Raw genomic sequence first — 9,674 nt, 5'->3', positions numbered from 1 at the left:
AGGATGATAAGCGGTCGAGTTTCAATGAGTAATCTTAAATTGCTCACATATCTCTCTCATCAAGTGACTGTTGAGATTTGCACCATTATAAGTAATGATGGATTCTGGCACTCCAAATCTACATATCAGATTGTTGTGAACAAAATCAGCCACCACTTTCTTAGTTACCGACTTGTAAGAAGCTGCTTCCACAAACTTGGTGAAATAATCAATGGAAACCAAAATCAATCTGTGTCCATTAGAAGCGGATGGCTCTATCGGACCGATGACATCCATTCCCCAAGCTAAAAATGGCCAAGGTGAACGCATAGCATTAAGTTCATGAGGTGTCACTCTGATCAAATCACCATGCACTTGACATTTATTGCATTTTCGCACAAACTTGCAACAATCATTCTCCATAGTCATCCAGAAGTAACCGGCTCGAAGGATCTTTCTTGCCAATGTGAACCATTCATATGCGTGCCACAAACTCCGGCATGTATTTGTTCAATAAGCCTCGCAGCTTTGACGACATCAACGCATCTTAGAAGACCCGAATCTGGAGTCCTCCTATAAAGGATTTCTCCACTTAAAAAGAAACTGAGGGTCATACGGGGTATCGACTTCTTTTTGTTGGCCGTAGCATCATAAGGATAAGTTCCAGACTCCAAATACTTCTTTATATGAAAATACAAAGGCAAACCGTCTGGTTCTGCTTCGACATGGAAACTATAGACTGGATGCTCTTTCAACTCTATATCCAAAGGAACAGTATAATCTATATCCGGATGTTTAATCATCGAAGCGATGGTGGCAAGAGCATCAACCAATTCATTCTATATTCTAGGAGTATGTCTGAACTCGATCATATGAAATCTCTCGCATAACTTCTGTACATACTATATGTATGGTATAATCTTTAGGTTTTTCATATCATATTCTCCTTGAACTTGATAAATCAAAATATCTGAGTCTCCAATAACCAACAACTCGTAGATATTCATGTCGATGGCCATTTTCAAACAAAGAATACAAGCTTCATATTCGTCCATGTTATTCGTGCAATTGAATCGAAGCTTAGCCGCCATGGGATAGTGCTGATCAGATTTTGAAACTAAGACTGATCAAACACCCTTACCTTGATGATATTCCGGTCCATTAAAAAATAATATCCAACCTGGATATGCTTCAGAAATATCTTCACCCACAAATGACACTTCTTCATCGTGAAAATAAGTCTTAAGTGGTTCATACTCTTCATCAATAGGATTTTCTGCAAGATGATCAGCCAAAGCTTGTGCCTTTATCGTTTTCTGAGTCACATACACAATGTCAAATTTACTCAACAACATTTGCCACTTAGCTAACTTTCCGATCGGCATCCCCTTCTGGAAGATATACTTTAGTGGATCCGTTCTAGAAATGAGGTATATAATATAAGAAGACAAATAATGTCTAAGCTTTTGGGCTAGCCACGTCAATGAACAACACGTTCTCTCTAACAAAGTGTAACGAGACTCGTATGGAGTAAACTTCTTGCTTATATAATAGATAGCCCTTTCCTTCTTTCCTGTCTCATCGTGTTGACCAAGTACACATCCAAATGCACTATCTGAGATAGACAAGTACAACAAACAATGACTCCCTTCTCGCGGGGGAACCAATACCGATGGATTGGAAAAATAGTGCTTGATAACATCAAAAGTAGTCTGACACTCTTCATTCCACTTTGTTGGGACGTCTTACATAAGCACCTGGAAAATAGGCTCACACACCACGGTTGATTGAGTTATGAATTGACTGATGTAGTTTAATCTCCCTAAGAAACTCATCACCTCTTTTCTCGTCTTCGGCGGAGGTAACTCTTGAATTTCTTTAATCTTAGAATGGTTGAGCTCAATACCCTTTGTGCATACTATAAATACCAAAAACATTCCGGATGGAACTCCAAGAGCACATTTAGTAGGATTTAACTTCAAGTTCTAACAACGCAAACGATCAAAGAATTTCCTTAGATGTGTCAAGTGATCCGAACTCTTGCGGGATTTGATTATGACATCATCCACATACACTTCAATATCCTTATAAATCATGTCGTGAAAAAATGGTCGTCATAGATCTCATGTAGGTGGCACCAACATTCTTGAGGAAAAACGGCATCACCCTGTAATGATATACACCCCAAGGTGTAATGAAATTCATTTTTTCTGCATCTTTTTCATCCATCACAATTTGGTGATAGTCTGCGTAACAATCCACAAATTAATGCAGTTCATGCTTAGCAAAATTGTCAATCAAAATATGAATATTTGGCAACGGAAAATTATCCTTCGGGCTAGCTTTGTTGAGATCTCTGTAGTCGACACAAATCTTGATTTTCCCGTCTTTTTTGGCGACCGTAAAAACATTGGCCAGCCAAGTTGAATATTCTGTCACCTCCACCAATCGGGACTCTATATGCTGGGTGATCTCTTCCTTAATCTTTAAACTCAGTTCAGGCTTGAATTTTTGAGATTTTTGCTTCACCGAATCGAACCCTGGGTTAGTTGGCAGCTTATGGGATACGACATCGGCACTCAACCCTTGCATGTCAGCGACTTACCAAACGAACACATCAATATATTAAGCAAGCAAATGAACTACGCCCTCTTTCTGAGCTTCATTTACATGGATGCTGATCTTAACTTCTTTATTACATTTTGGATCCCCTAAATTTACTTTTTTCGCTTCCTCTAGATTTGGTTTATGCTGATTTTCAAACTTTCAAAATTCCTCGATCACATAATCTTGTTCCTCACTTTCTTCTTCGTAATCATCGACCTCGACATATTCAACCCCATTTTTTTCATTCAGTTCTTGACATGACATGACATTGGCAGGTCTAAAAATCGTGTTACTGAAATCATAAAAAGACAAAGTTAGGAAAGTAAAGTATAACAAATGAATAAATAAATAAAGTTTGAAAGTAGAAGAGGCTTTCATTCAAATTAGAAAACAATGCAAACTTTGGCAATGACACAGGCTCATATTGCCTTCTTTGAACATCACGATGAAAATTTGCAAATTCGAACAGTTAAGAAAATGTAAAATGGTGGGTCTTGGGCCTCTTCTGGACTACCACCGATTTTAATGTGCATGAAACGGTGCCTTTATACCGAGGAGTTCGGGGGATCAAGATGGTCATAGTGTTCCAGTTTTGCATCATCTCTCCCAGCTCAGCGTAGCGGATACCAGCTAGCTCGACCTCTTCCTCAATAATAGCATCGATCTCCTCGAAGAGGTCGCCGATTACTTCACCAAGGTCTTCATGCTCCACATACTCCCGGTTCGGAAAGGGTTGATACGGATGCGGGATCGGCTTAGCCAATGCTTGATCATTTTTCTTCTTCATCTTCATGTCATTATCCGTGGGGATGTACCCCAAACAATATCTGGATCCCTTAACGAGCACCTGAACAGGATCTATAATTCCCTGGGAATCTCTTCCCAATCCTAAACCCAGTTCAAAACCATTCTGCAGCATCACAGTGGATATTATCTTGTACATGGCAGGCATTGGATTCAGTGGGGCCAAGTCTGCACCGGTGGCATTTACCAGCTCCACCGTTTAAAAGCCTGTACCTCGCGATACTTCATCGATGATAGGCGTCTGTATTCAAGAGTGACTCCCTTCGCCATGGATAACCAGCTCTTCGTTCTTCCACACGAGCTTCATCATCTGATGTAGAGTAGACGGGACGTCTCCGACCATATGGATGAACGACCTTCCCACAAGAAGGTTATAACTGGTATCGATATCCAATACTTGAAATTGCGCGCTGAATTCTGTTGGGCCCATTTGAACGATCAAATTCACCGCTCCCAACGTGTCTCTCTGAACCCCATCAAAGGCTCTCACGATGACTTGGTTTTGCTCAAGTTTCCCAAGGTCAAACCTTAGCTGCCTCAACGTTGACAACGGGCATATATTCCGACCAAATCCACCATCTACTAAGACGCGGTTGAAAACCTTTTTGTGGCATACCATAGTGATATGTAATGCCTTGTTGTGTTACCCCCCTTCAACAGGCAGCTACTGGTCACAAAATCTGTTTCGATGCCCTCAAATAACCTAGTGAATCATGGCAGCCACGTTATCGCTGCTTGTGCCTGCGGGTAAGTACGTATCATAGAGAGCTTCCATTAAGGACTGCCTATGGGATTAAGAGCTCATCAACAAGGTCGATAAGGAGATCTGAGCTGGAGTCTTCTCCAAATGCCTGACGATAGAATAATCTTTTGGGTGCATTCTTCTCCATAATTCCTCCGCTTCTCCTTCGTTTATCGTCCTTTTAGCATGATCCTTCTTCTTTTCTCCGAGACCAAGCTCGCTAGGAGTGCAAAATCTTCCATACCTGGTCATGCATTGAGTAGCAGCAGTTTCAATTACAAACTTAGGCTTGACGAGAGTTTCTGACGGCACCAAAGAAACAGCCTTTACAGGTGTCAAAACAAAGAACTCTCTCTTCTCTTTGACTCTTAAAGAAGTAACAGTATTTTACAAATAATTGTGAATGATGCGAGTAATCATCTTCTTTGAACACCAATCTTCGTCTGTCTCGATAATATTGACATTGCTGCCTCCCATATTCGCAACGGGTTGGTGCTGAGATTTGTTGCAGTCGATTGGAGACAGACTACCTCTAGATCAATAAAATCCAAAACATTGTGCTTGAGGTTTATACAATCTTCAGTATCATGCCCAACACTGTTGGAATGATAAGCACATCTCTTATCGGGTTTGTAGAATTTTGAATTGACATCCACGGGTTTGGTTCCCACAGGGTAGATGTATCCAGCCGCAGCCAATCGCTCGTAAAACTTTGTTTGGCTTTCAGCGAGCGCAGTGAAGTTCCTTGGATGGTTCTTCTCAAGTCTGGGTTGGGGAGGGCCATAACTGCCTTGTTGAGGAGGAGGCACAAGTTGATAATTTCTGGAATTTGGACGGGGAGCTTGGCTTCTGGGATATGGAATTGCTTGGTAGTTTGGCGATGGAGCTTGATGATTAGGAGGGGAATTTTCATGTAGTAGATCATCATATTCTAGTCAGTTTAGACCTTTCCCGCTTCATTTAAACCCTACGTTACGTCATTATGATCCTAAATCATTATTTTAGTCAGCTTAAGCCTAGAAACATAATTAAAATATATCTAAGTTAAATCATTAAATCAAAACATAGAAAATTGGAAGCAAGAGAGGAGAAAAAGCTCAAGAACCCTTGTTCAAGAATGCCACAACCCCGAAACTTAAGTATTTTTCCGTGGATTTCATCACCAAGTATGTGGAATTACACTAGTGGGTTCCTTTCAACCATTGGGTCCCTAGTTTTCAGTCAGATTCTTGTTTCCCATATCATGCTTAGACCTAGGGTTTCTACAACTTTGATAGAACTTCATGAATTTATTAAATATAAGTTCTAAATCAGATTATCATTTTATTTCGTAGATTATCGCATGTATTTCAACAACCCTAGCTTTGTATTTCTTTAGTTCTTGAATTACACATGGTAGGTAAGATATTTTAGACACTTCAGATATACATGCCTTAGTTGTAAATGCATAATTACCAGATTAATTGTTGCATTCTTAGTTTGCATGTTTAGCTTCGAGCTATCCAGTATTTATAGAAACTAAGACATGATCACTAAATTTACAGAATTCATGGGAGTAGCATAATACCGAGTTGGACTAGGGTATAGCATACCCAAAAGTCCCAGAACTAATAGCCAAGTAGGTTTTTAGTCCCCTCTGTGGGCAATTAGTTTAGAGATCATGCTAGCATGCCTTTATACCTTTGGCAGGGTATATTGGGTCCTCTCGATAGGGTGTATACATTGGACTCCATATTTAGCTCATGTGGTTTTCTTATCGGTTATTAGTAGATCCAACAGATTAGTCAGACTCTCTGCATTGACCATTTATCAATATATTCAGTATTCAGTTTTAGCATGTTATAAATTGGTCATTCCATTAAGTTAGCTTAGAATTCAGTTTATCAAGTCAAATTATTATACTTAATTTTATGTTTGTTCAGTTATGTTTTATTTCAACTTTACTCTATCCTACATGCTCAGAACCTTTCAAGTACTAACACATATGTGCGCTTCAAGTTCTCGTGATGTAGGTTCATGTTCTCAGCATCCAGATTACGCATAGATCGATTTTCGATCTCCTGTTTAGCAGATTTAGTCCGGTTTAGAGGCTTATTTCAGACATAGTTAGATTAAGCTTAGTATTGAGTTAATATTTTCATTATACTAAACTCATCAGTTTTAACATATATATCAGTTTTAACATATGGGTATTCCCCATCTTTTCATTATAAGTAATTATTTAGCTTCCGCATCAGTTTATTATCTTTAGTATGGTCATGATCATGCCAGCAGGGTTAGCTTAGGATCACTTGTGGTTCTAAGTTTGGTGTCCGCGTCTCGGGGGTAGCTCGATCGTGACATGGATATTGAGGAACAATCTCACATCTTCATTCTCTTAGTCGTGCCATAAAGTCTTAGCTCAACTATGTCTTTATTCTAATGTTTGCGTATGATTTTTCAGGTTATGGAAAATACTAGAGCAAATGCTAGAATAGTAGAGGAAGATGAAACGGAGCAAGGGATTGCTCCCCATGTTCCAAACGAACATCCTCCTCAAGATCAACACCAAGTATCTCCGAATGTTCGAAATGACCCTCCAATGGGGAATGCTTTTCTTGACGAGCTTAGGTATTCTATGCAACTATTGGCACAAGCCTTGACGGCGCAAGCTAATTTTATAGGTGGTGATTCTAGCTAACCCTATAAGGGGAATGGGTGCTTCTAGGGTAAAATACCTCTTGAGTAGGAGCCTCACAAAATATGTGGCTCCAAGGTGGAAAAATATCCAAATGGGTTCATAGAGGAGGTTTATAAGGTTATTGCAATCATGGGAGTGTCCTCCATTAAGAAGATGGATCTAGCCGCCTATCCATTGAAAGATGTTGCCCAATTTTTTTATGAGCAATAGAAGGATAGTAGGTTGCTTTGAGTGGGATCAATAGAGTGGGAAAATATTATGTCAAAATTTGTAGATAGTTTTTTTCTCAGAAGTTGAGGGAAGCAAAAGTGAGAAAATTCATCAACCTCAAGCAAGTCAATATGAGTGTAAAGGAGTACTCTATGAAATTCACCCTTTTGTCAAGTATATTCCAAGCTTGGTAGTGTCAAGACCCTCAACATTAACTAAGGTATATAGAGCCTCAAATGTGTCTAAAAAGTTTATTTACATGTAAATAAAGTGTTTTACAGTGTGTATTGTTTATTTGAAGAGGTTTGGAGGTCAAACATCTAAGATGTTCGAAAGTTAGTCTTTAAATGTACTAGTGCTTTCTTGTATGGTTGCCTTGATTTTGTGTTATTTGTAGTTGAAAAACAGTGGAGTTAATCCTAGTATCTTAATAAACATGATAACAGATGAAAACATCAAGGTACGACTTCTAGAGGACCACCCTTTGGGCCCCCCAGGAGGACCCAAATGTTTGACAAGGAAGTTGCCAAAATGGCAGCATGCAGAACAAAGAAGTGAAAGCCATCACACGTCGCGCGCCTGGAGTTTGTGTTGCCTATGAATCGCGTGAGCTACACAAGGCTCACTGCCTCAAAAATGTGGTCAGGAAAAATTAGTAGTTGCCTCCGTGATGCGTAGTCACTTCACAAATTTGGTTACGTCATTTTACAGTAAAGTTTGGCATGTCTAAAAGTCAAAATAAGTATGGGGGTGTTTTGGTAACTTCGGGAGTCATTTATAAACTGTTTTTATTTCCTATTTAAACCCTTTCAAAGGTCATAACTCAAAAACCCGTTAAGAAATCAAAATCTCCAAAACACTCTTCTCTTCCAAATTCTCTTAAACCTCCATTGGGGACCAAGGTCAAGAACAAGCTATGGAGGTGTATTCTTGGAGCTTTCTTCTATGATTTTGGTGGGCTTTCTAATTTATAAGGCATGGTAATCTTTTATCCTTATTTAACCATTCATCTAAGGAGTCCTTTCAAAGCGTTTTCAAACATAATTCTATGTCAACAATCACATCTTTCAATCTAGCCATAGGTTCATTGTTAAAGTGATTTCAAAAGCATTCTAATGATAATTATATGACTAATCTATGTTTTTACATGATTTTTAATCCAATCCGATGAAGAACCCGTGATCTCTTTATTCTATCAAATTATGATATTCTATGGGTCTTGTGATCTTGATTAGATTATGTCTCAATTGTTATTAAATTATAGTATACTGATTAGTTCTAGTCTTATCTATATCAATTTACTATAAATTATGGTGAATTGATCATTATGATTTTTAGCTTGGAGATTTGGTAAGTTGACCTATTTCTTATTATTAGCATTGTATTTATATTGAATTGTGATTTTTTGTATGGTCCACTTATAGTGGTGGTGTTTACATTTTCATATATGTTTATGTGTTATGATCGTAGCGTTGAAGGCATTATATGTAAGATTAATTGATATGACTATTTCCATGCTTTGGTAATTGAAGGATGTAGCCTTAATTCTAATATCATGTCTAAGTTAATTGATGTTATGTTAAGTTATATGTATAGTCTTCCATACTAGTTTTATGCTCTAGGTGTGTTGATGATGTTGTGTATGTGTGCTGATCATGTTAGTGTTAGATGTGGTCTACATGTAATGAGGTTCCTTTATGTATACTGATTTAAGTTTAGTTATGATTAGCATGAATGTGTGTCACGGTTGACTTTACATAGTTTAAGACATGAATTATGATTTTTCATGTCAATTACACTTGTGGCTTCTTAATGAGTTTTCTTGGTATGAGTAGGGTATGTGACTCAATGTGTACATTGCACAACAAAGATTGTGATGGGGTTGTAAGGGTTGTTTATCATTAAAATTAAGTAACGAGTTATGCTAAAATGCAATGAATGAAAGAGTTCTTGTTAGACCATTAATGATGTATGTTGGTATTGTGTCTGAGGTTAAATGCATATGTGGTATCTTATTGAATGTGATATGTGTAAGTCTATGGTGATTTCTTAGGATCACTTTGTATGAGTAGTAGTATGGGATACTACTTGTCCATTGCACTAGTGAGATTGGGAGGTTGTCTTAGGTGATAGTTCTTATGTGTGAACTGTACCTTAATAAATGATACTTAAATGTGATGAAATTTCCTTAAGTGTTGTTATGAGTAATTTCCATGTCTATACAAAGTATGTGAATTATATTGTGCTAATTGAATCAATGTTCATGAAGTTTTACTATAATGACATGATGCATGATTTCTAACTAAATGTCCTCTTTTAATGCATGTTTTTACATGGTTGCCATACTTAGTGCGTTCTTGAACTAATACCGTTCTTCTTCATCATTTACACCAAGTTTTGGTAGTGATGGATAAAAGATATTTCTAAGAGTGAAGGGCTTTTGTAGATGTTTCTTAAGTTCAAGTAAAGGTACCCTTATGATTAAATGGTTGTCTATGTCAAGATGTTTCTTTATGTTGATGTAATAGCTTGAACTTATATTTTTTGTTGTTAAGGTTATGTCCTTATTCTATTCTACAGAGTTGTTTCTTAAGATGGTAAAGAGACTTAATGTCTAGACTATGTAATTAATATTATATATATATATATATA

The 9,674-nt window shown here is 37.8% G+C and overlaps 1 protein-coding gene across 1 annotated transcript; it reads right to left on the bottom strand.

Annotated features, from left to right (window-relative positions):
* Window positions 1–404: 404 nt before the first annotated feature.
* Window positions 405–782, bottom strand: LOC107027695. The gene has a single exon (XM_015228790.1). It carries the CDS (start codon window positions 780–782, stop codon window positions 405–407), a length of 378 nt encoding a protein of 125 aa, XP_015084276.1.
* Window positions 783–9,674: the final 8,892 nt, after the last annotated feature.

Source organism: Solanum pennellii, chromosome 8 (genome assembly GCF_001406875.1).
Source record: "Solanum pennellii chromosome 8, SPENNV200".
NCBI lineage: Eukaryota > Viridiplantae > Streptophyta > Magnoliopsida > Solanales > Solanaceae > Solanum > Solanum pennellii.
This window is presented reverse-complemented; position numbering and strand designations above follow the sequence as displayed.

Bases quoted from the DNA above. Each gene is read 5' to 3' on its own strand.
- LOC107027695 (XM_015228790.1), bottom strand. From the start codon at position 782: ATGATTAAACATCCGGATATAGATTATACTGTTCCTTTGGATATAGAG.